This window comes from Falco cherrug, chromosome 8, assembly GCF_023634085.1.
Source record: "Falco cherrug isolate bFalChe1 chromosome 8, bFalChe1.pri, whole genome shotgun sequence".
In the NCBI taxonomy this organism is placed as follows: domain Eukaryota; kingdom Metazoa; phylum Chordata; class Aves; order Falconiformes; family Falconidae; genus Falco; species Falco cherrug.
Window position 1 is genome coordinate 10,691,505 of NC_073704.1, and position 27,411 is coordinate 10,718,915.

General features: G+C 39.3%; 1 protein-coding gene across 3 annotated transcripts in view; it reads left to right on the plus strand.

Annotated features, from left to right (window-relative positions):
- The window catches only part of ERBB4 (erb-b2 receptor tyrosine kinase 4), a 638,535-nt gene that overhangs the window by 504,190 nt on the left and 106,934 nt on the right, over positions 1 to 27,411 (plus strand). For all 3 annotated transcript variants that reach the window (XM_055719363.1, XM_055719360.1, XM_055719361.1), the window contains exons 17-19: positions 3,400 to 3,532; positions 6,159 to 6,281; positions 7,754 to 7,852. In XM_055719363.1, coding sequence (XP_055575338.1) covers positions 3,400 to 3,532; positions 6,159 to 6,281; positions 7,754 to 7,852 — 355 coding nt within the window. The remainder of the gene's footprint in view (positions 1 to 3,399; positions 3,533 to 6,158; positions 6,282 to 7,753; positions 7,853 to 27,411) is intronic.

Genomic DNA, 27,411 nt, shown 5'->3' on the forward strand with positions numbered 1-27,411 from the left:
AGGGTATTAAATATAAGGCATTGTAAACATGAAAATAGTAGAGAAATTATACAGAAGAATTAAAAACATTAGTGGAATAGAATGTAAAGCAAACTCAGCCTAAAGAACTTAAGTAAAAATAACCCAAATGAGGTAGGTGACACCCAGAAAACTGGGTGTAGAAAATTACCTATGTGTGTTTGGAAACAGCAGTGAGGTGCACTGATGATACCAGAAAGCACTGAAGGCAGTGACTTGTCATTTGGTGCTGTAGCAAATAAAACACAATTGTTGACTTTGGGGCTTAGCTCAGTAGCAGGATGAGGAGGAGCTGCATGGTGTGCAATCACATTCATTTCGGTCTGTGACATTTTCGTCTGTCATGATTTTTATGCAAGGATAGTGGACTAAGGAGGGAAGGCACCTGATCATTATTTGAGTTGAAACTAGAACTTTTTATGTATTTCAAGTATTTGTTCAGCATTTAAATATGTTTAAATAGGTTTTTTTCTTGCGTGTTGTATTATTCCTTTTACACTCCCATTTTAAGCTTGCTTAATAGTGTGTTTAGATGGTACCTCCTGAAAGTTCAGATATAATGGGCAGTTGCAGCATATTTCATGTTAATGACCAAATGCTTGTTTGGTGATGTTTTTGAAAATGGCTTGCTTTTTTTTTCAATTCATTGCTAAAAATGATGAGGACTTTCTTTTAAAGTCAGTGACAGTTGACATGATGGATCAGAATGATTGATTTTGAACTCCTGTTATAACAGTAAAAGGGCTGCATGCAAGGAATGTGTAACTTCATTTTATTTTCCTCATTAGTTGTTACATGTCCTTTGGAACAGTTTCCTTATTATGATCTATCATGTAAATGTATATTTTATTTTCTTTAGTAGTTGTTACGTGTCCTTTGGAACATTTCCTGTCATGTAATCTGTCATGTAAATATCATTTGGACCATTTTTAGTGTACACAGTACCATCAAACTCCAATTATTTATTTTGACAGCTGTTATGATAGTTATTAATATGCACTTTAAAGCTGGGAGATTGCCTGTTTTGTCAGTCTGTGGTTTGGTGGTGTTTGTTAAAAATTATACGATTGTTCATACAGCATTAAAAAAAAAATAATAAATTCCTCTGCTCAAGAATATTAGTCAGTGGTAGCTCTGTAGAAGTCTTTTGATGTCCAGTGTTTTTCATAATTGCCTATTAGGATTCTCTTGCATCAGCATCATGGAGAGCACATGCAAATGAGAAGCATTGTTTTGGGTAGATATGCTAGGTCCTTTAATCTGAGTTCTGCACTCAAAATCCGCCGAGTAACCAATGAGATTAGAAAGGGCAATGTGTCTTAAAGCCAAACTAGATGAAGGAGGAGTGTCTCTGCCTGAGGAGAGGTGGTACTGGACTTGTATTTCCCAAACATCATAATCCATTTCACAGCCAGACAACATCCAGCTTCCTTTATTTGAAGGCTTTAAGGTTTCCATCATCAAGTCTTTGAACTATAATAGGCCTTACAGTGTTGTTAATGTGTTTTCCCTGGGCAAACACGATAATGGTACTTTAAACACGATGCTTTAATAACTAGATGTGGGAGTATGAGGTTTTGTCTCTGCTAACGTGGAGTAGCACAATAGGATTGGATCTGGAGGATGAAATAGGTAATGGTCCCAATGTTTAGGCTATGTTTGTTGGAAGGGATGGGTTTTTTTGGTTAGCTCTAGTTTGATCCTGTGGACCTTAATGCCAGTTAGAGGCTGGAGCACATTAGATGCACTCCAGAAACATCTGTTCTGATTTGCATCTGAAATGAATCAAGGTTTTGTGCTTTGAGACCTCTCTGAACCAAACAGCAGTGACAAGGGACAGTTAGGATAGTTCAGAGATGCACTTCAAAATGGTACTCAGTGGTAATGTAGACACACCTTAATACAGCAAACCACGTTAGGCAGAACTGATTCCCACTGCTCTGCTTTGTGGTAGGATGTAAAAAGAATAAAAGGTCATATAAATCAGTTTACTATTTCTGGGGAAGACTCCTTTAAATTTTCAATAGCTGTGTGGTACGTTTTTGTTAATAGGCCATAATGTTTCTTGCATTATCATTCAGACATAACTGAGGAAGGCTGTTAAAGCACAGCCATGATATTTCCAAAATCTTGATAACAGTTAACCTATTTCCTATAGTTACCAGGCAGTGGTTTCAGCACCATTTATACTCTGCAGTTGTCATGCTGTCTCTTTTTACCCATCTTTTCGGCTACTGTCCAGCCATTGTTGGAGGGATGTTAAATGCTACGAGCGTGTCTTTGTTGGTATGCTGTGAAAATGCCTAGTTTCAGGTTTTGGTTTGGAGGCTGCTACCCACTCTTTAGAGTGGGGAGAGAGAGAAAGAAAACAGAGTCAGAGCACCTGTTGCTTTAACTTTTCCTTTGGAGGGAGCCTTTTTCTCTCCACTGACTTGTGTAGGCAATCTCCAAATGTGGGCACGTAAGTCAGAGTGACTCTGAGACAGTCTTTTTGGTTTGTGCTTGTATAGTATCTACTGTGATGCCAGCCTACTATATCTTATCAAATAAATAACCGTAGCTCATGCTGCTCAAGAGCCTGGAAAGCTGAAAGGAGTTATAGGAGTACTGGAGGGGACAACAGGTCTTGTGCAAAAGCTGAGCCTTGCTTGGCATTGTTCACAGGAGTTTTTTGGCTCCAACACCCCAGTCTTTTGGTTTGAGATTTGTCTGTGCTGAAAAGCCACAGCAAAACTGAATGGGTGCAACCATAACGCCTGACCAAAATGTTTGTGTGTAATAGTAATGATCCAGGAGTTCCAAGGGGGTGCATGGTTCTAGTCATGAATGACATTGTTCAAATATATATATTCTTTACTTGAGGAAAATGCATGAGTATGATGCTTCCAGATTTGTCTATGAAACACCATGTTTGAAGTTACCTCTCACTTCCTCCACACTCAGGAAGGCACATCATATTGGCAGTCTGGGAATTTTTCATTAGCTTTTTTCCCCCTAATGCACAAGCTCAGTAGTTAATCTAGATAGAGCCAAAGAGTAAGCATAGTTAAAGCTTTTGCAGGAAAACTGCAGATACATGCATTCTCATTTTGCCATTGCAGATTTGCATTTGCCATCAAAGTGCATGTTGTGTCTCCTTGTCCACACAACTCCTCACAATTGCATGGTGGTTTGAAAAAAGTGGAATTGGTATACTGATTAAAACAAAGAAAAGTCACACTGTATGTTAATGCGTTTCTCCTGACTTCCCATTTGGACTGACTGAGAAATTCTGGTCATAAGGCAGTTGATAAGCCTTCCAAGTGATTGTGTTTTATGTACCCAACCATTCTTTGGTCTTTTACCCTACCTAAAAATAAAGTCTCTGATTCTGATTACTAGAACCCCTCTGATTGCTGCGGGAGTTATTGGCGGCCTCTTCATCATCGTCATTGTGGGGCTGACATTTGCCGTGTATGTTCGGCGCAAAAGCATTAAAAAGAAGCGAGCGTTGCGAAGATTCCTGGAGACTGAGGTAAGAGTGTGCTGCTTCTCACAGAATATTTGAAAAGATATGCAGAGCTGTTCTGATTTTTGTATTAAAAATGTTCAGGTCTTCAATCCACTTACCAGAGAGGTCTGTAGAAATCCTTTTGCTAACTTCTACATGACTAAACTGATGGAATGAATGAAGCTAGTTCAAGATGCTAGTTTTCCATACATATATAGATTCATAGCTTCTGAAGACGGAAGAATATCCATGAGATCACAAAGTCATTTTCCACTAGATTTTTGAACTCCTGTCCCACTCTCAGCTGAACTTCTGTCTTCTATCCCAGTTCATCAGTACATTTAGCAGCTCTCATGCTTGATTACAGATTTTCATCCAGTGCATACTTCAGCAAGCTTTAATGCAAACTTAAGCTGATCAAGAATGCTTAAGTGTAGTTTGCCACTTACTGTTGTTCACAGTGCCTGTATTGCCTTTGTGGTCCAGATTTTATCAAAGCCTGTTAGTTGGGATCAGTAATAATAATGTATTTTTTTAATCCAAGATACTTCCCAAAGCTTAACCAAATTAATTTCACGGTTCTACTGGCAAACATACGTAGTGGGGCTATAGGAAGGAGTGCTATGCCCACTCCTACCTGCTCTTTGAAATACCGGTAATGGAGGGGAAAGTCTACTAAGTATATTTAAACGTAACATTAAATCGCTATCTGTCAGCTACAGCAAAGGTGATTACTATCTTCTCCTCAGTTCTATACTTAAGGTGCTTTGCAAGTGATGATATTTTTAAATTAGGGTTCCCCTTTGTATGATAATAAATTTTGGGAATACTGTTAGCTAGTGATTCTTTGATAAGGCTTTGTTAACACTGCTATTTTCAGTTCTGTTCCAAGGGTCCTGCTCCTGCTCATCTCCACTGTGGAGCCTGGGAGCAAATGATTTATGCATCCCCAATCTGTTTGCCTAAGTATCTTTATGTTTGGCTAGAATTTGTGTTGCTTGTTAAATACTGTTCAGCTATATAGAAATCTTCACGATACTCAGGGCCTTTAGGTACATAAATCTTGCCATTGTATCAACTCCTACTTTAGCATAAATTATTTTAAGCAGGTAGTGTTCATTGTATTTGGGAAGTACTGGCTTTGAAGTCCAGCTCTCATTCTCCATTTGGTCAGATAAAAGCAGTGGCTGACAATAGTCCCTGGGGAACCAAGACCTCCTATTGAACATGTGGGGAAGCTGTTGTCTTGGTTTAGAAACTGAAGATTAAATCAGGAGCCTCCTGACCATAAACACACAAGCAGCTATAGCTTCAGCTAAAGTCTCTTTTTCTAGCTGGAGGCTGTAATAGACCTATCCTTTCTGTGAATCATTCCCTGTAAAACTCTACAAGCACTCTTTCAGACCCCCACAACACTTCTTTCTGCCATACTTGTGATGTTGGACGGTGGCACAGAAGCTGTTTTCACCCTTCACAAACTGGAAATACAGAAACCAGTCTGTCTACTTCTGTTCACAGTAAACCTTGTTTCTTTCACGGTGTTAGTACTGGACATCTGAAGTGGGAAGGAGAAAAGAGAGATCACTCAAAAAAAATCCTACAGCTCACAGATAATTTCTGTGATAACATGACTTGTTGCTGTTTGGCTTTGTTATGTTTTCTTACCCCAGTAATTTCCAGATACTGGTATTTTTACCTGAACAAAACTAATTAGTCTGGTCAACTGTTTAAGTAGTTGATGGTGCCCAAAGAGCCATAGAAGTAGTTCTCAAATCACAGAGCATGATGCATTTATCCTTGTAAACAGACAACCTTGAAATGCTGCAGTGGTTTCAGACCAATTTGAGTAGGAGTAGCCCTGAATTATTTTTCTTGTCATGTAAAGGAACAGACTATTTTTCATTGTTTAGAGTATTGTCCCTTTCATGTATTTTTAATTTATTTTAAAAGAAGCATTGTTTTTCTGGCAGAGATGGGTAACACTGAGAATGAAGAGCAATTTTAACTGAATGTGCCAAGGCTTATTTACAAAGTTTCTTGGGACATCTTGAGCAAATTGTTTAATTGTGCCTTTTGTGCAGTAAATTAGTGGCTGTTATAAATTAGTGGTCTGCTGTGAGATGTTTTCTCCTTAAAGCTGTATTCCTGTGTGGTATAACAGAAGTTCAGGAAAACAGTCCCTTCCCAAAACAGAATAATAATGTGATGAGCCATTAAGTCAGGGCTATTAAAAAGAAATATGGCCAACTTAAAAGATACTAAAATAGACCAAAAAAAAAAAAATGTGGTGCACTGATAATAAATGCTGTATATCTGTCATGTAGAAAATATTTATACTGCCTCCATTAGCAAAAGTCCTTGGGTGTGTTATTGTGACACCAATTCAATTTCCAGTTCATACTTCCATCCATGCAGTTGCTGGTGGAAATTTTTTACATGTTGAGCGAGGATTTTCTTTATAGTGTCTCTCAGTTTCTTAGCATTGCTTATTTACTTCTGAAGGTGAGAAATCTCTCAAGTTGGCAGGTCAGTGGTCAGTAGACCCCACCGCTGTCTTTTCCAGTATTTAGTTGGATTGGTTGTTTTCAGTATCAACTTCTGATGGGTCTTCACATTTTCAAATATTTAGCTGTTGGATTTTTCTTCATAGCTTGTGGAACCCTTGACTCCAAGTGGTACAGCACCCAATCAAGCACAGCTTCGTATCCTGAAAGAAACTGAGCTGAAAAGAGTCAAGGTTCTTGGCTCTGGAGCCTTTGGAACTGTATACAAGGTAAGAGTCTTCACTGTACAGCAGTGAGTTCCCTAGTTTAACTTCTGAATGGTCAAGTTCTGCATTGCATCAACGCAGCCTGCACTGTGGATGGGTTCATGAGCCCTGTGTATCTGGGAAACTCAGGATAGTGGAATTGTGTGGGAGGGGCACATCTTCAGGCTCAATTGTTGGCTTCAGTTTTAATGCAACAGGCTCAAATGTTGACTTCAGTCTTAATCACACAGGCAGATCTCGTTTCTCAGCAAGAAAAGGAGTGTCAGCGACAACCGTTCTTGCACACAAGAGGACTACACAAGCTGGGCTGTCTTGATATTAAAATGCAGTATCAACGTTTGTCATTCTGTTCTTGCATAATGGCTTTTCAGTACACTTTTGGAAAGCTAGATAACTTTTTCTCTCACTTTGCAACTGTCATGTGGGTCTTGTAATAGTAGTAATACCTTGTAAAACAGTATTGTCACTAGCTAAACTGTAATACTTTTTGTTTCTTCCATTTAAATAGCAAAGATGAGTTATGTCAATGCACCATTTAACAACCAGGATGTAAGAGCAGAACCCACAAGGGAAAAAATACTTCAGTTAAAGAGATTTTTGGTTTTGTTTGTTTTAAGGTCTGTTGGTCATGTCCAAATCTCAAAGACATGAAGTAGGGCTTAAAGGGCAAGTAAACCAATCACCCAGCCCTTTGGGAGCAAACTAAACCTGCCAAATCAAGGTGGTAGATCAGAGCACTGCAGAAAGATAGTGCATGTGTCTTCAAACTGGGCAGGAACATACAGGCCGGGTCACTACAGCTTCAAGGTCATGGGAATATATTTTTGAATAATCAGTCTGAATATACTTAGGCAATAATAAAATGGTTGGGATGGGTGCTATGAAGTTGCCAAGAAAGATGGAAAAGTTAACCCAAAACACACACAGTTTGTCGATTTTAAGTTTACTTTTTAGCCATCTAAGCTTCTAATTTTCAGATATCAATTAGATAAATAGCCCTAAATGTTTCCTTCTAAATACGTTGTTCTCAGGTGTCCTGTCCCAGCATGATAGTATGACCAGGTGATAATGAGTTTTGAGAGCTTCCTGAAGCTTCAGTGAGTTTAGTGTCAGAATCCAAAGAGAAAATCCAGTTTTTTGTTCAACTTTATCAGCATCAGTAGTCAGTGGAAAAAGGATGTGCATCATTGACATGCTGACATTATTCTTTCGAAACCCAGTTGTAGACAGAAAAATCAAGGAGGGCTGATGAGGACATCCACTAATACAAAATCGTTCATATTGCTTAAGGGTTTGTTTTTGGCGTACGAAATAGTTTTGTGAGATTTTTATTATTTTATAGCTTTGTGTATTCTCAGTTCTTAGGTTCATAACTGATCTGCATAATGTGACAGAATGCATCAAAAGGAACTGTAACTGTGAATGAAGGTTGTATGATTGTTGTCTTACTAGTCTTCTGTCACTTCTTTTTTTAGGGTATTTGGGTCCCTGAGGGAGAAACCGTAAAGATTCCTGTGGCCATTAAGATCCTTAATGAGACCACTGGTCCAAAAGCCAATGTGGAGTTTATGGATGTAAGTATGAGATGATCAGTGTCTTTGAGTTTTGGTGGGGTGTGTGTCTTTCTGTAGTCCACAGAGATTGTAAAGGGAATTTCTGCCTGCTTTTTTTCCTTATATTAAAATAGTAGAAGGAGGCTTGTACACAGGACCAATATTCTGCTGATTTTCATCAAGTGCTACAATATCATGTCCATAGAAAAACTCAGCTGTGAAGATATTGTGTGTAGGCTGTTACCCCTCTTTCCCTTAGTCTTTGACAAACTGTCTCAGTGTTAAGGCATATCCACAGCATTCTCTGTTGCAGCAGTATTTAAACAAATGAACAAAACCAACCAAGCAAGGTTACACCTCAGCTGTGGGTAGGTCACTGCTGCTTCTCTGAAGGTGTAGAGCTAGGCAGGTATGTATGAGGCAGTGCTCTGCCCTGTTCAATTTATTGCATATAGCTCATCCCGTTCCAGAGCCGTAAGTACCTGGGCAACCAGGGCAATTTCAATGCCATGGTAATGAAGGGCTGGGTTTTTAACTGCACAGATGTCATGGACTCTTAAGATGCTTGGAATTTTCTTATAAATGGTCTTCCATCAGTGGAAGGCTGGAACTCCTCTGTCTTATGTGCCAGATATTTTATCTTTCCGTGGCAGAGAAGCTAAAGACAAGATAAAGGAGTTGCAGGGGAACATCTTACCATGTATGTGAGTCTCCACTGGTGCAGAACTCACAGGAACAGTTTAGCCTCAGCTCTCTTCTGCTTCAGTGTTTCTGAGGTCTAAGCACCGAGAAGTCAGAGCAGCAAAGCATAACAGGGAGGGGAAATAAAAAATGAAAAAGTGCTGGATTTTAAAAACCCTTTTGCTTTACTAATCTGAAATATTGTTAATAAGAGCTCAGGATCATACTTTTCATGAATGTTCTGTGTTCACAGAGACTATGCACTCAGTTTTTAGCTCTGTCAAGATCAAGCTTCATGGACAGTGTGTCCTATTCAATGACAATTTTTTGACAAATCTTAGGAATCTGCACTTTTTCATAAATCCCTCGTGAACCTGAAAATTACATAGGAATTCTAAGTCATGAAGATCTGTTCAGTGTATAGGCTTAATTTGTCTAGCATTAATGAGTCTGTAAACCACAAGGAGAATGTACTCTCATTATATAGTCTGTTCTTCCATGCAGAAATGAATAGAAATGTATAGTTACGGGTTTATCTGTTTCAGAAAAATTATCACGTGTGAGTTCTTAGGCAGTTGAGTGAAGGCTGTACAGATGAAGGGATTTCCTGCTGTGCTTTTTACAGAGCACTGCACATTTTTATGTAGATGGCATTCAGTAATCACTGTGCACAAACAAACAAACAAAAAGGCCATTTTGGCCCCGTTCAAAAGGAATAAATTGCACTAAAGGGATAAAGAGTATCAGATGTTTGCTTAACGGGCAAAATAATGGTCAAGAGTATTGTTAATGGTAGAGCTGTGGAAAGAGGAGAGCTTGTATTCAGCACTTTTTTGAAGTGAACAGGCAGGGAGTGCAAGGCCACTGAATGCGACCTGCACTCCATAACCGATGCCAACATTCAGCGATGTAGAATCCAGCCTCGAGATGAGGGAATTGTCACTGTATGAAACTCAGTGGAACTTGAGCAACTTGCACCAGCTGAGGATCTGACCCCTGGTCTGATAGAGAAATAACAGTAATATCTCCTCTGATATTGATTAACCTTGAAGCACTCTACAAAGAAAACGTAAGATCCTTGTTAAAGCACAAAGTTACTTGTCTGAGGTTTCATAGCCAGCTTGATCAGCTGATTTAATTCACTGGACCACATTTCCCTCCGTGTTAGGATGTACGCATCATAACATCTGGAAAATGGCTCAGGGCTCAGAAATTATGAAGGTTTTTTGGAAACTCTAGAGATTTCAACGATGTAAGGTACAGCCACACTAGGAAAGGTTTCTCTTTAACAGTTTGTCATGAATCTCTGTCCCAGTGGTAAGAAGGTGAGAGAAAAGTTTGTTATTTTTAGTCTTAGAAGTTAATAACCTAAAGATTGTTTTTAATCATAATAAAAATAATTTGACTTCATCATTAGTTGATAAAAGTGACAATATGGAGAATTAAAATGTTTTGTATCAATATTGCATTTAGTATACGTACAGTGGTCTGTAACATCCTTTGCTGTACTGCATTGATGAAGAAGACTTCTTCTTCTGAAATAATTGCTTGTGCATTTGTACAGGCATTCCTGCTCTCCTCACCTCCTAACCCAGTCATTTATGTCCAGAAACAAGCCACATTTGTAAAGAGAATGAGCTAGACAATGTTTATGGTTTTAATGTGACCACTCCTCTGTCCCAGAAAGGACATAGTTGCAAACTTTTTACAATTTTAAGCTATTATGAGGACATAAATATCTTTCATTGAAGAGTAAGCTATAGTAGAAAAATGTGTTTTACTCATTCTCATCCAAAACTTTGGTCAGTATAACTATTCTGATAAGACTTTATCCTGCTTACTGTAGTTATTTTTTAAGGAAAATTTAAGTGTACATATGAAGCAAAATGCATCAGTTGTGATTTCAGTAAAAATAATATTATGAATAGTCATTGGTTAAAAGTAGTTGTATCCAAATTTTTTTAAAGGTATGTAGGTGGTTAAGTGCCATTATGAACAATAGTGGGGATTAACTCTTTTTTAAATGTCCAACATGTTAGTTGTGAATGAGAAGATAGTTTAATGAGGAGGACATGTCATTATATGAGTTCCACCCTTGACTTTCACTTTTTTGTATTTGTCAAGTACAGGTGTGCTTTTATCAGCAATTACTTCTCACTTGACTGTGTATGCCCTTGTACTTGCAAGTAAAACTTAGCGTTCCTTTTAGAGAGGCTCTGGAGAATGTAAAGCCTCTTGTAAACAGCACTTTGTGTATAGAGAGAGTACTTGGGACACTTCAGTGTCCACAGAAATAGCTGGTATAGATGTTAGTGGCATTGTCCATAGACTTTGGTTAAAACTTGTATTGTTGGCAGAATGTAAGTCTAAAAGTGCTCTGTGAGCTCCTGAAATTCTGCTAAATGTTATGCTAAAAGAGTAAAGAACAACAATTTGGCTACTCAGCTGTCATTTCAGCACCGTGAACACCTAGTAATGGATCTGTAATGACTATAATGATATAATGCATGATGTTAGCACCTCTTATGGCTAAACACCTCCCACCCTTCTCCCATCAGGAGAAGATGAATTGGCCATCATCAAAAAGTACATCCCCTGTCTGGAATTTTTCTTCAAGGAGTAGCAGCAGAGTGTTTTTTCTGGGCTTTCTCCACACATTCCCAGCTAGCTCTTTTTCTTTCACTCTGCTCCCTGCTTTCCTACATAGTTTTTATCACTGCAGTAGTCTGTGTGTGTTACAACCCAAGCTGAAGTCTACTAAGTAACCCAGCCTTCTCCAGGGCAGAAGCAGAATGTATATGTGGACTTCTACAGATTTCTTTACACCAAGCAGAGGTTGTTGCTACGTTTTGTAAAATGCAAGTTTACTGTTTTTTCCACTTATTTCTGCACACATATTATCTCTGGAATAATTTCACAGTCTAAAGAATTTCCCCTCAGGTGTTGAAACAGTTAGATGCTTAAGTTGCAGTGTAGCTTTTCCTCCCCACTTGGCTGGTCACACTTCATCATCCCCAGAAGGGCGCTGGAATTTGAATTCAGCATGCAGGTGTTCTTGCTACTAATCTGCCTGCAAGCATGTCTGGGAGGGGAATCACCAGCAAACACCAGCAGCATCAAAAGAGAAGGATATCCTGCTCCTCACCCTAAGAATGGAAATGGAATATATGAGGGTCCAGAGTTTTAGGGAGGGAAGAGAGGCTTGTTGTGAGGAAAAAAGGCAAATATGCAGCTAAGAGGCTACTTGATAGTAGAACAGGGACTTAGAATTTCACTTGTGAGAACAATTTCCACTCCTCAGCCTCAAATTATTTGACTGTTATGATTGTCTGGTAAGTTAAGTAGCCATTGCCCTGATCAGACAGTTTAACATCAAACCAGATGCTCAACTGATTACGTAATACATTCTATAGTCATGCTGCAGTTAGAAAGCATAGCAAACCATCTTTAAGGCTAAAAACCATATATTTAAACTAACTTGTCATGAGGAGACAGACAATTGACGAGGGTCTTTCCTCTCTAGCCCTCTAAGCTTGGTGTTTCCAGGAAGTAATCCTGTGAGCTGTGATTTTGTCCAGGTTTTGATCCACTTACAAGTTTAATCTATCCTCTCTGAACTTAAATACTCCATTATCTGTTAGAAAATAATTAGAGACTGCAAGCACAAGCCTGCATACACAGAGTTCCTTGGGAGTCCCTGAGCTCATTGAGATGAAGACAGTTTGACTGATGGTGGTCAGCTGATACTGGGCCAGAAGCTAATAATAGAAGGCTGTGCTGCTTAGCTAGGTGAGAAAGTTAACTTGGGAAAAATTAAACTGAATGGTTTGGGATTTATGGTTGGAAATAAATTTCCCATTCTCATTTGTTTCCTGGTAAGAGAGCTTCAGAGGCAGTTGGTTTCTTTTATGGTTTTATAATTAAGATCTAGGGGGTTTCTTGACTTCGCCTGGACTTACTGTAGTTTCCCGCTGTCTCTAGGAGCAGCGTTCAGTGTGCAGGAGAGCATTTGTCAAGCGAAGTGTAAAGGTAATAAGTGACAATGACCTCCACCAGGCATGCAGCAAACAAATTAAAGCTGCATGTGGGGGCTGATACCCACATGTTTTATTTATGTCTAGCCTAATTAACTAAATTAATAAAGCAGTCAGATGTACTGAAAAAAGACAGAGAAACAGCTTTTCCTAAATTCTAAGCCTGTCTTACAGTGAAGACACATCCTCAAGACATATCAAACTTATTCAGAAGTTTCAAGAAGAAAAAAAAAAAATTTACCTTACTAGCTAAAGAGGATTTTATCCCTGTTAGCTGAAAACCTTTGGAAATCTGGATAGGTCTGGATGCTTTCTTTGTTTCTTCAGGTATGTCTGGATGCCATTGTGGAAAGTACACTGGAGATACAGCTATCTTGTCAGGTGGGGAGTGTGGGAGAAGACTTGCCTTCTCTTGGTTTCCGCTGTGGGCATTACACATAGGAAGGTTCTAAGCCAAAGCTTCTGGGTTCCTTCCCTGGTGCATGGTGGCTTTCATAGGATGGCTCAGCTGACAGATGCATTTACACTGTCTCCTTATAAGATCCTGCTTTATATGGCAATGTAGGTGACTGGAGAAATACTTTTGTCTCTCCCTTGATTTATTTTTTAATTCCTTGTATACATCTGATGCTACCTAGCCTAGTGTTTGGCCCAAATCTTCAACAGTCTGTGTAGATGCTTCTGAAAGTCTGAAAAGACATTGCTACTAACAGCAGTTGGATAGTACATCCAGGCATCCCACAGTTGTTCCACTGACTGCTTGGCAAATGCAACCGAGTTAATCTTAAGCCTCAGTTTAAAGGGCAGCTTTAGGATCAAATGAAATCCTTTATGGCAGCAGTAAGATATTTTTCCTTATCCTCTTCTGCTGTCATTTATGTAAACATCCTCCTTTCCAACTGGCATAAGGGGTCTCTGTAAGAATAGCTGGTAATGAACAGCAGTGTTGCTGCACTACCTGGCAGTCTGCTTCAGCTGCAATTCAAACAGGTTTTCACTCCATCATGTTAAGTTGCTGGGAGTGAGGGGCAAAGGGTGACCTAACTCATCTGATTGTAGGCTCCCTTTTGAGCAGTCTTCCTTCTTCCTCCCACTTACACACACTGTAAGTGTAGCCACTTAGGAGGGGTAACTGTTTGCCTGTCAGTTCCAGGCACAGCAGCTCACTGTGATTGCAATTACAATTTCCAACTTGTCCAGAGATGCCAGAAATCAAGCCGTCCTTGAGAACTCTGCATACCATGCACAAGCCCCAGGAGTGATCAGCCTCTAAGAAGCTGGAAATCTGATCACTGCTGAAGGTTAACTGCTTTTAGTCATCTGAAGATTAACTGTTTCAAGGTCACATTTCTGTTATTTCCATCTTAAGTAATAATTTTCTCTTTAAATGTTTACTTATTCTAGTAATTTTTCCTTCCATAGTATGTGAGGGTAAGATGTGTGTATGTGCACAGGGATGTTAATTTTCATATGCAAGAGCATGTGGCTGTACAGAGAAAGTATATACACAGAAATGATGAAGTACAAGCACAGACAGACAAATCAGGCTGTTTGGAAACAATTCTGCTGGCGTAACACTAATTGGAAAGTGCAGTGAGGGAAAGAGAGTTGGGGGAAATCTGAGCCCTGTTGGGAGCTGTGAATTTGCCAGTGAATGTAAGAGGGACAGGACTTCACCTTTGGAATCATCCTTCCAAGAAGTCTGCCACAGGTATAAGGGAGAAGCACATGCTTTAGTGAGGGACTGATGATACAAGTTATTCCTAAATGAGTTAGGAAGTATATTCAGAAGCTTTCTGTTGATGGCAATGGCAGAACTCCTTATTTAAGGTTTGTATTGCAGACTTGGAAATCCTGCATAAGGTTGAGTAAATCTGCAAGTGGGGAGAAGATCAGGAAGGGAGTGTTAGTTAATCCACTGAGAAACATAGCTGTGGATTAACTGAAACTCTTAAAAGTCTAATCAAATTCAAGAAGTAATTTTGACTGTGAAGTGTGTGTGTATGAAGGAAACATTTTGAACTGATGTATTATGTTTTCTTTTTAAAGGTATGAGGTACACCAGTAACATGGTTACTTTGTAGTGTATGTTTGAGCTGGGTTACTGAAACATGAAGTCACTTACTTGCTTAGCTGTATGTGGTGGTGTTATGAAGGTCACGATCCCATAGTTTCCACTGTTTAATCAGGGCACGGTAGGAGAGAGCTTTTTTGGAAAAGTGTTTAGATATTGAACAGGCAAAGGATGGGAATTGAAAAAAAAAAAAAGGTAGAGAAGTGGTCCTATCAGTATCAAAAGTGGTACACAATAGTTTAATTGGGAGTCTTAATCAGAAGCTCTTGGGATTTCTATTTCCATGATGAGTTTTCTGTTGCTTACAATACTGTGGTTCTCTAGTTCTTGGCATTGTGCTGTATGTCTCCACCCTTTACTATATGTTATATCTGGATCTGAGCCAGAATCCTGTCCTCCAGCTTAATATTTTTCCAATACTTAATTTCTAGATGTGGGCTTTCAGGAAAGCAATTGAATGCACGACAGTAAAAAATTTCTGCTGGCTATTCTAAGGCCATGAATTCTGGGGACTTGACTCCCAATGTGATATGTTGGTGGGTGCTAGTTTTTTCATCTCACAACCAGTGGACGGAGTGATTTAAGGCAGAGGGGAAGATGTTATCTGTGTGGGAACAGATCTTGCTGGAGTGGTGGGCTATAGCTGATATGTAATTACACACATGAGAAAGCCTTCCTTAAAAATCAGCAAAGTGACTGGGAATACTGGAATTCTTTGCAGAGTCTTTCTTACATTGAGATGTGAAGTGCAAAAATAAAAGTGGCAAAACTTGGTAAGATGGAAGATGAGATCGTTGAATAATGCTTGATATGTTATGAGAAGAAGCTGACACAGATATCCAGTTTTAAAACAGCTTTTGGCACCAAGAACTGGACAAGTTTGCGCTGACTTGCCACTGAAAGAAACAGAAAGCCTGTATTTAAGAAACTTCCTATGGCTTTGCATTTTTTCTTTGTGCCTCCAGCTCATATTAGCAATATAAAATAGGCACATGTTACTGTTTAAGTTCTTAAAGGGTGATGCGTATGCCAGAATGTTGCGACACTGATAAGAAAATGTAGGTTTTTATAGGACCTCTGTTAATAAAAAAGGGGTAGAGTTTCCACAGGCTTAACTGTAATGCATCCCAAACAAGCCATCGCTAGATCGAGGTTAATAGTGAATCTAATGATGTTTGAGGGAATGACTGAAGAAATGTCTAGATATTTAAGTCAGTGGAGCTGGCTATAAAACTACGTGTATAAGCTGGCTAATCATTTTTGAAGTACACTTGTCTGTGATTTAGTTCAGTGCCAGATGGGTAGGCTATTGCATATCATATTTTTCATGAAAGCAGGCCAAATGGGGTTGTGTGTGAGCTCCAGCACATGCTGCAACTCACAGATCAGCAACAATGCAGAAAGTGAGCAAGGGCAAAGAGCCCTGGAGGATCAATGCATTGTATTTGTCATACTTATTTTCATACTGTCCAAGTGCCAAGTCAACTTAAAGTTAAGGGAGAACAGGGAGGGGGGTTATGTGGGTTATGTTGTAGTGAGGAAAAAAAAAAATATCTAAGATGCCTTTATACATGCAAATACTGACACCGTGTCCTTTTGTAATAGAAATGTAAGGGTACGGAAGCACAGGCTTATAAGAGCTGAACTTGAAGTATCACTGTAAAAATATATTTCATCTTCAAGAAACTGCAGTTTGGAACACTTCTCCCTTAGTGCTTTGTTGCAGATAATCCTTAAAAAATTATTTTTCATGTCTCAGTGCTGATCCAGACAGCTCTGATGTATCAGCAACTATCACAAATCTATAAAAGTGAAATAATTAACATCTGTTCATATTAATATTCTACATATTATTTACAAGCAATAGTGAACTGTCTCTATTGCTACTTGTCACATAGTTGTAACGGAAGAAATGCAATAGGGAAAATTGGTACATGACTGGCTTGCTGATAATCTTCGTAATATTCTGCCAATACGTTTTAGACTTTAGTGCAATAAGTAGGATAAACAGAGCTGAGGTCACAATGTGGCTGACAGTCCACAGAGCAGTAATTGCTTGTTTGAAATGCTTGGGCCTTCAATACTGAAACTATATTGCAAAAATAAAAAGATTTTTCACAGCAGTATTTTCCATGTTAACTTTGGTGTTGCTTCTCACTGTAATATATGGCATCTCTTGGACCTAGTAAGATCAGAAAACCTTTGTGCTGTGAAAACATGGTGAGGTTGTCCCTGCCCTGAAAGGTTTTCAATCAAGATACAGATAAAGGGTAGAGGAATGATTATTACTGTACCCATCTATAGATGGGACTCTGTGAAATGTGACACAGATCTCGTAACTGCTAAGCAAATTTTTTTTTTTTGTTATTTTTTTTATTTTTAATTACATTCTGGCTTTAAATTGGTTTGGAATGTTTACCTAGAAAAACAGATACTGATGAAGGGTTTTTTTCAGACAAAGCTGTTTTATCTACTTACACACTGAGAATGTGTCTAAAAAGATGTTTGAAAACCCCTCACATTTGTTATCAGTCAGTGCTTTCCCTCAAGTCAGGTATTTTAAAGAATCTGGATGACACTTGATATAAGGCAAAGTGCAATAGGCAAATGGAAAGAGAGAATATGTATTCTTACCCCTTAGTTATTTATAAGGTGATTACAATTGTATTCTGAAGGTTTCTGCTTTATCTAGAATATCAGCTTTTCAGTTACATAGACGAATATGCATTGTACAAAATAGAATTACATGGGTTTCAGATAGACCAGAGCCTGTTGTGATCTTAATGCTTTACATGACAAGTGAGGTAAAAAGGATAAGAAAATATTTATGTAGATTTGTGAACTATGTTGACAAATCGCAGCTGTGTTGCATTTGCTCATATAAGCTTAAAAGGCATTCTTTGATCAATGTTCAAAGACAAATTCTGTGATATGGAGCAGGATCAATGCAAAGGTAGGAAATGTCTGAGTTACAGTCAAAGAACAGTTTATCCGACGGAATGTAAGACCTCAATAAAGTAGGTGAACATGGAACAGGGACTAGCTACGGGCAGTTCCCCAGGCTTCGATTTACTGAGTGGACGTAATGTCAGTGGATAGGCAACCCCCGGGCTGAATATAGTAGGAAGCATTCTTTGGTGTTGAGGATGATTTTGCTGGCTAGGCAGTGCCCTTTGATGGAGTTCAGTGGGATGCTTTGTATATGTATATAAAAGCAGAATTTAGCTCTTTCTATGTTTTCTGAAGCCAAGCAAATTATTGTTTTTTAAATGGAAGTATTGTTGGTTTAGATCCATGGCTACAGTCACCTGCTAAAAATACAAGTCCTCTGAGAAGTTATTGTAGTAATGAAATTGTTTGGAAAGAAATGGTGTTTGAAAGGAAAGAAAGTGAGTTTCCTTGGTGAAATGTTTTCTTGGCAAAATATTTAGCAAAGATTTTTTGGTTAAGTATGTTAACTTGCTGGAACCAAATGGAAGAGTTTCTGATGAAGCTTTTCAGTAGGGGATAAATTCCCACGAATTCCTCAGCTAGAAGATGTTTTAGAAATACGGTAGATTGAAATTCCTGTTTTGTCATTTTCTGAATGAACTCTGGTGGATTTCTGTTTCGAAGTCATTGGTTGTTTCAAAACTCAGACTATGTTTATTAGACTGGATTGTTGTCAAATCCAAATTGGAATACTAAACATTTTTTGCATGTAATTAATTTGTGGACAGCAGGGAGGGGTGGGAGGACTGCGGAATTTTTTCTTTAGCTGAGTAAAGGATGGGAAACAATTTCCAGTGCTAGGATCTGAATTCTCTGTCCTGTCTGATTTTTAAGCAGAGCAGGGAGCTGCTTCTGTTTCCTCTGTGACTAATCTCTTATCAAGTGAGAGCACAACTTACGTTCTTGACAGTGCTGTCATTCAGATGAGAACATAGATCTGAGTAAAACTTTAGACTACTGAGGGTTATTGATGTCGATGTTTATGTGACATCTTGGCAAGCTCTCAAAGTGTCCTAGAGCTCCAGAAAGCATCTTAAAAATAAACCATGTTGTATCACCATATCAATGTTTCTAGCTCAACTAAAACTTGCAGATCAGCCTCCTGGTCTGCAGTTGAGATGGTGCTGAAAAAGTGAGTGGCACTCACTGCTCCATGTGGACATAAGAAGTGCCACACAGAAAGAGCATTTTCTTATCATGTAATCTCCTTATATAGTATAGTCCTGAAAGACGCATTAATGTACGGAGATGTCTGCCTCCCTCCCCTTCCTGTATAAATGCTGCTCACTCACCCCCACTACACCCAGCGGGGCAGGAGAAAATGGGAGGAACAGGAGAAAACTCTGGGGCCAAAATAAGGACAGAGAAATCGCTTGCCAATTCCTGTCACAGGCAAATCAGACTTGACTTGGAGGATTTAACTTAATTTATTGCCAATTAACATAAATATTTAATAGTTGATTTGGTATTAGCAAAAAAAAAAACCCCAAAACCCCAAAAATATCCCACAACCCCATGTTAAAACATTTGTGGAAAAAACTTCACCTTTTGTTGCCCAGCCTCCTGCCACAGGAGCCTCCCCTGCAGCATCCCTGCCACCAAAGCCCTGCCATTTACACCCAGTGCTCCCAGTATTTCCATTCTAGGAGTGTCCTAAAGCTGGGCCATATCTGCCCAGCAGCAGAGGTAAGGAGCACATCACTGGATGCAGAAGGACTTGGCCAGGACGGAGATTCTGCCATCGCAGGTGAGGTGCAGGGCAGAGCCTGGCCTCACAGCAGCTGGGAGAGGCAGTGCAGTGCACACAAGGTGGGAAGTGTATGAATTTTGGTGGTGGCAGTGATTTTCTTTCAAGCGATTTTAAGAGGTTTTTAGTTTTTTCTTTGGGAGAAGAGTAAGTCAACAGGATGGTGAACGAAAGAACAAAGAAAGTAGAGAAGAGCAGGGTGGAAGAAGGACTGTAGAAACTCAGGAGACTATAGCAAGCAGAGTAATGCTGAAAGGAAGGAAGTGTTGTAATACAGGAAATGTGTGGCAGCTTTTGGTGACTTTGTGGTTCACTGATGCCAGCTTGGTCAAACAAAAAAGAAATCTAATGGTGAACCAAAAAGTCCAATTACACTTCTTTTGTTTAAATATCATCCTTTTGCAGTACTTGAGTCCTAAGTGTGATGCTGTTATGCAATGGAATACAGATGAGGGGAACATGGAGAAGAGTCTATTTTGAATTCTCTATTGTGAGAGATGAAACACATGGGTTATGGGCAAAATGTGTCTTTGATTAAAACAACTCTTAATGTTGATAGTACACTTGATAAAAGGTTTTAGTCTGATGCTGTCCCTTTAAATTGATCCTGAAGGAGGAAGGAGTTTTGAGTGTGTGATTAGAAAGTCAACTTTTTCAGTGATACCAAAAAATTTCAAAACAGTGCCCTAAGATTCTTCAGAAAGAAGTGAGAACTTGATGGATTTTTTTCTCAATCACTTGTTTTTGCCATCACTCATCTTAAATCAAAAATCAAAGCAATTACTCCCTCCTCCTGAAATGAATCTGCAACTAAAGTTGAAAATGTTTATAAGCTGGTCAGTGGTAAAGTCTGTTTACACTCCAGCTTGAATAATGCTGAATGATTGCTTTTTTTAGACTGTACATTTAAAACTTAAAATATTTTTTCTAGCTGCATCAAAATAGTAAGAAATAAATCACTTTTGACAGGCTGTTCTGAAATAATGATGATTGTCACAAACTCTTAAGTAAAACGTTTGTCAGAATGGTACCTTATTTTTACAAAGAGATGTGCACGCTGTTAAACCACTTACACTCAATTGGCAAGTGGGGATGGACAGTCTGAAACCCACTGTTACTTTTTTTGCAGCTTTCAATGGAAACACATCTGGTTGCTGAGGTCCTGAACTCTTGGCCACTTATGCATAAAGCTGAACTGAAAATGGGCTAGACTTTGCTTTCTCGTCACCAGAATCAGTGGTGGGGGGAGTTTCAGGGAGATGGTGGTTAGTGCAAAACTCTAGCTAGACTTCCCTCATAACAGAGCCTTGGTTTAGACATCTAGTTATTTCTTGCTGTGCCAGTCAAACTCAGTATTTCCCCAGAGTAAAAGTAACTGGTAAATGTGAGCGTGTGTGTAGGATTTGGACCTGAATAGGCACTGTTTCATTTCAGTACAACAACCATTGATGAACCTACTGTAACTATCAATCTCATTTTATGCTTGGAGTATGGATATGTATGTGTAGAAAGATTATTATTTTTAAATACCTTTCTTCACTTGCTCCCGAGTCCTGCTTCTCCAGTTAAAAGCTGGGGGAATTTGTTGTGCACAACCTAGGTGTTGTCACCATCTCTTAGGAGGGTACAGTGGTAGAAACCTCTTTTGTCACGGGATGTGGGATATGCTGCCATACTCACGTTAGTCACGTTAAAGAGTGTAGCTCAGTCCTGCAGTAGTAACCTCAACAGCATTCAAGTGCTGTTCACTGTATTATACAGCAGTAAAATTGGTTATAGAAGCTGTTGCAAAGTCCCAAATAAGACCTTCACCTGAAAGTGCCCTGTTAAACGTGTCTGCTCCTAATGACTATAAAACAGCTTCTGGAAAAAGCAGCTGTGGCAGTTGATGCTGTTACTGTCTTCCCTCTGCTTGCTGCTGTCCCACTGTGGGACCCTGATATCCTTTGCTAGTCCCTATAGCTGGATCCCTCATTTCATTTTCAGAAATGCCTGTGACATTTCAACAGCTTTCCAGAGCATCTGCCCGAGTGGTGAAAAATTGCAGCCCACGGGTTAAAAGTATAGGAATGCTGTAAAGCAATTGAAAACATCATCTTGCATAGGAAGTACAGGGGAAATATAACATTGGGTATCATTGTCACACGATAAATGTGGACATGTATGTCATTGAGTATATGTTTGCTGTCTCTCAGCTTAAGCAATTGTGCAGACTGCATAGGCTAAGTTGGCTATAACCTAAAATTGGTAAGACCTAGCAGACAAACAAAAGGCATTATGTTGGACTGTAATTGGATCTGCCCTGAAGCAGGTCAGAGGTGCATTCCAGACAGGTGTTTGCCTTAGCCATTAGAAGCATTGTAACACTAATGTAAAAACCAGTGTATTCACTGTACTATCTCTTCTGCTACCACAGCACAGCTTGTGCTTTCAGAAAAATGCACAGCACAGTATGAAGTCAGCTTTTAAGTACATTTATTTACTCGACAATGATTAGGAAAAACAGGTGGATTGTTCTTTTCTGGCTTCCTTTGTTTTGTTTTGTTTGAGGGCATTTTACGGGAAGAACAGTTAGAAGCAGAAGGTGAGGAAACTAAAGATTTTTCAGACTTTGTCCCTGCTTGCCAAACTCTATCAAGAGCATGTGTTCATCTGGCTTAACTGGAGCAGTAAAATTTACCCCAGGCTTGGTGAATTGGGGCAGCAGATCTGTGATACTTCTCTGGAACAGGTAGGGTGTTTCTCCTGCGCTGGCTCTGAGAGATAGCACATGTATATGAAGCGCTGGAAGGGGACATTGGCCACCTATAAGTGAGCTTCTTTCAGAGGTCAATGTGGTATGTACGGACGTTGGTGCTCAGGAAACTCGTGTGTTAAAGAACGAGTCTTCAGAAGGACTATCTTTTACCCTCTGCCAGACATTTAAATCTGATACAAGGAAATAATCAATATTGCTTCGAATGCTAATACTCTTAGCTGAAGTCCTAAGCAGCAAGAAGGTGAGGTTATTGAGCACTGCATTAGAAGGTACTGGGATCCACCGCATGGTACAGGACTTTTAATGACACAATCGGTTAACATGTTTGAGAGCCTCTGTAAGCAGCTGAGGGAAGGGCTCCTGACAGATTCCGATGTTCAGATTTTCTTTAGAGTATGGTTTTGGACTTGACAGAGTGATGTCTCACTGTCAGCTCTGCCCAGTTCCAGGAACCCAGGGGTCTCGGGGATTGCTTGTTTGCCATCTCTAGCATCTCAGGAACTGTCTGTCCAGGGATGCTTGACCATGTACTGAACTGGTGTACCAATTAACAAGGACATGTGTTGGAAGAGAGGGGTGTCCTGGAACACTCTGGGTAGAGAATAAATTTTCAACATGGACATATGTATGGCATTATTTTACTGCTAATGACACAGGCATTTTGCTGAGTCCAGTGGTTTACAAACTAAATGGTCAGAGAAGCAACACTGATTTCAAAGGATGCTCTTCAGGGACCACGATGCTAGTTAATATTCATGTTCAATTGTAATTGTTAGCAATAAAAAATCAAAGTGGGAAATGGAGAAGTTAAATACCATCTTCTAAGATGTGTTGTAGGTGTTACTCAGAGCACCCTTTCTTCTCCCAGTCTTGAGAATTGTTTTTTCTTCCTTATCCTAGACGACCAAAATTAAAATCCTGTTTTAGTTGCATTTTGATTTACTTGTCAGAAACAGCAGTCAAATTAAAGGCGTTTCAAACATGACTGCAGAGTATGGATAGATCAGGAAACAGTTTTAGGTGGGATTTTCAAAGCCAGCTAAGGAATGAAAGCAACTTAAGTGACCAGTGAAAAGTAAATGGCTAGTTTCCTTTGTCATCTACCTTGACAAGTGCTTTGAGCCAGGATGTCACTATGCATTGTGCTTTAAGAGTGATGGCTAGCTCTGATAACTTAAATGAGCTCTACCTGTCTAAGCAGGTTTTGGCAGTCTAAGAGCAGATGCTCTGAGTGCTTCTTCTGGCCTCTCGCTGTGGGTTAGTAATTGCACCTCCTCAGACCCTGTTGGCATAGCTGTGCTAACAGAAACCAGAGTTATAGGTCTGGTGACAGCTCGCTGGGACTTACAAACTCACCGTTCTTCTTGGGTATGCTATCGTGTTACTAAATGCACATGACAGATGGATCAGTGTAAAGCATTAAAGATAGATACGCGCCATTGTTTACTATAATTGTTTAATGTAGGGTTGTGTATATAAATGACAGGAGTTGAGCTTAATGTGGCAATAATTCAACCACATTAAAAAGCGGCAGAAGAGAGGAATGATCGACATGGCATGAATTCTTTATACAAAATAGCATATCTGAGAAGTCTAATCATGACTTGAACACGGAAGGTTCAATTGAAGTCACTTGCTAATCTCTGTGATGAGGCTGGAGGGACGCAACAACGGCTCTGCCAAGCTACCCACAGAATTAGTTGCTTTCTGCATCAAGGTCTGTCTTTACCAGCCTTCCCCTCTGATATACTAACGCTGTAAGCACTGCTGTGAATAGAATATATATACACAGCCTTAGTATAAGTAACTCATTTGAGATCTTGTAGTACCCTAGCCTCAGCTGGTCAGGGCTCACCATAGACTGCAAAATACATCTTGGAGATAAGGGCAAGCTGAGCTCCACAACTGCTACCTGTGTCTAAGCTGGCTGACTTATAGCTGTCCTGTATATGGCTGCCATGTGCTGCTGTGGGAATTAATTAAATGTGCTCAGGTAATTAATACCTGAGTAGCAACAGCACAAAGACATTCCAGGAAGAGATTTGGTTTGGCTGGGGAGTTACTCTTTTGATAAGACTCCTTGCCTCTGCAGATAGATGGAGGGTGCTGGATGTCCAACAGGAGACCTTCAAAACTGTCACCACTCCTGTCTTTCTCAGATGTTAGTGTGAGCATGTGGTGTTACAAAGACTCTGATTCCTGGGATAAAGAACCATATCTTAATAATTACTCTCCCCTCCTTCCCTTTTTTATTTCAACCTTCAAAGCTGGTTTTTTTTCCAGGAGGGAAAGATAAAATGATCTGGGGCATAGTTCCCACTTCGGCTCTAGACTTTGCATGTGAATGTGGATAGTAGGTTGTGCTTTTTTGTACTTCAGTTTCCTCTCCATTAAATTAGAATAGGCAGAATTTTAAAATCATTTGTGTCATTGTGCCAATTGAGTGTAGAGACAAGCTCTGCAGACATAAGGCTACCAAAAGATACGGGAAATCACAGAGGCCAGTTTTGAAAGATGCCAGTGTCAGACAGCCAAGTCTGTGAGTTAAGATGCCTTACCTGATTAAATGTTTTAGAAAATTTAATTGAGAACCAGGCTGCGGAGTGCCTGAGTGCTATGGAGATTGTAGCTGTAGGGTCTTTCATGTCCAAACAGATTTTGAAATGGGGACTTGTTTTCTTTATTTGCTGAACAGATTTTTAAAATGCTACTAAGTCATAATGTTTCTGTTGTTGTTGTTTGTCTGTTTTGTCTAATTAGGCTCTAGCAGAACAACTGCAATCTCTTTTACTTTGTGATTTTTTTTTGTGTGTGCCAGATAGACATAACCCAGAATTCAGTTCTTCTGTAGATGCAAGTTCAATAAAAATAACAATACTTTTACTAATGAGAATAACAATGTGAAGCCAGGATTCATGCTAAATTAGTATCCATTAGTGACTTAGATCTATAATGAAGGTTTCCTTGCTCTCTGTTGTGTGTCTCAATTCATTATAGAGAGTCCGTAATGTTTTATTAACAATATTTTTATTTTTTTCTGGAACCGTTGCCCAAAACTATTGTAAGAATATGTGCTTTCCCGTAACATCAGAATGAGACAAATGGCATTGCTTGCTTTTATTATTGTACAGAAGTGTCTTTCCTTTGGACTCAGATAGACTTGTAAATGGTAAGTAGCTAGAGACTGATGGAGCACATGCTTCAAAGCTTTCCATTTGGTCCCTTGGTGAGCAAAAATAATGTATTGTCTATGTTCTAATCAATCCTCATGAAAGAGTGTACTCCTACTCCAAGATCCTGGAGATACTCTTACCTTTACTCAGAGAGGGAGAGGGCAACAAGTACTATCCCTTTATGCATTTGCAGGAGAAAAATGAAGTAAAAAGAAAAAATGAGACAGTAATTTTGCACTCTGAAACTGGATAAGGCACCTGTCAGCAGGCATTTATTTTGGTGGCCTTCAGTGACGTGTTCTAGTGACAGCAGAGTATGCTAAAATTGTTTCAAGGACACCCCGTACGTATGAGTTGAGTGAGTGAGAATGATATTAATTTGAATGTGAGCAAAACTATGTAAATTGAGATCCCATTTCAAATCTGTTACATTGGAATCTTCCTCAGAGCTCCTCCTCCAGTCATCTCATCAAATAGCCCCTATTTATTCATTTATTTATTTAATTTCTTTGCATACATTTAGGAAGAAAAAGGAAGGAGATACTCCCCCCAATGGAGGCCATCTGCTCTTTTCTTACTGGGGGGGGGAAAAAGCCCTACAATTAGTGTCTTGTTCATCTTTTCGTTTTAACAAGAAAAGAGAGAGAAAGAAAGAGAACTATTATGCAAATACCCTGCAAATTGGTTTCAAATATTCTTTGTACTATGATGAGCAATTTCCTTTACTACAAACTCAGCCTACTTGCCAGGGCTTTTCTTTGCCTTAATATAGGGAAGGAAAAAAAACAAAACAAAAAACATCCAACTTTTATGAGTTGGGGGTTATGCTGTGTTCCTATGATGTCAACTTTTTCTCATCCTTTTTTTCTGTCTTTCTTCTTTCTTTCTTTCTTTGGCACTATTACAGCTGTTATTCTTTTAAGTTGTCAGAAAGGTGTCATATAGGCTTTTTGAGAAAGAAAGAGAACCAAAATAGCTTTACAAAGCCAAAGATTCATCTCACTTTTCATTGTTCCATGGGCATGATGAAGTGGTCTTGAAATGGAGGACTTGACTTAGTGAATGAGAGAGGAAAGCTTTCTCCTTGCCTCTTTTGAATGCCAGTTGCTTGCGATGGTAGCATTACCTCTAAGAACAGATATGTAGGTATTTTATAAGGACCTTCTGTGCTGATTGTCAGTGGTACGAACTTTAGGGTCAAATAGTATAGCCAAGATTAAGTCCTTCTGGTCCTTGGTGTTGGACAGAAAAGTTTGCTAGATGAAAACCTCTGAAAACTTATGATCTGAAAAAGAAATAAAGTATAGAAGAAAGGATGGAATCTTATTTCCTGTTTACTGTGTGGAAAACTGAAGCATGGAAAAAACCAAAATAACTCATCCAAGATCTATTAGGAGAGGACTTTGGAAGAATCAGGACCTGAGCTAAGAGGCTCAGATTTAGCAAAGTGCTGCATTCTGTAGTGGTCTCTTTGTGGCAGCAGCAGGAACCAGGTGGGACTGCTGCTGCCGCTGGGCTACTACTGTTGTACCATCACAACTGCTAGTTTAGCCATTGCTTTACAACACTCATAGAGGCTGTAGCATGGTCATATCCTAATAGCCTAACAAATCTGCTGACTTGTAGTAGGACTTATGAGCATCAGACACATTTGAAAAGGCCACACTAAACCTCCTGATTCTTAACCCTTTATGGGTTGAACTTTGGGAAAGCTTCAATCGATATATAAATGTTACATGCTTAAGCCTATAAAATGCGAAGCATAAAATCTCTGATTGTGTAAAGGCATTTTAGCACAGCTTAATCTAACATCTTGCCAAATGAGGCATAACTGGCCATCTCCCTATACGTGAATGGCATAGTTTGCTTGCATAAAAAAAAAAAAACAAAACAACAAAAAAACCCAACATATGCCCAATGGTTTGACCACAAGTTTGTGAAATATGCTCCAGAAACAAAATTAAGGGAAGTAAAGCAAGACCAATGAGAGCTTTAAGCAAAGTCAAGTGTGTCACACTTACATATTTGCTTCTGTGGTTGTAACAGGACAGGGAATACAGGGTAGTGCAGAATTTCTGATCTGAATCTTCACTGGATCTGTTCAGATAGTTGCTTGGGGTTC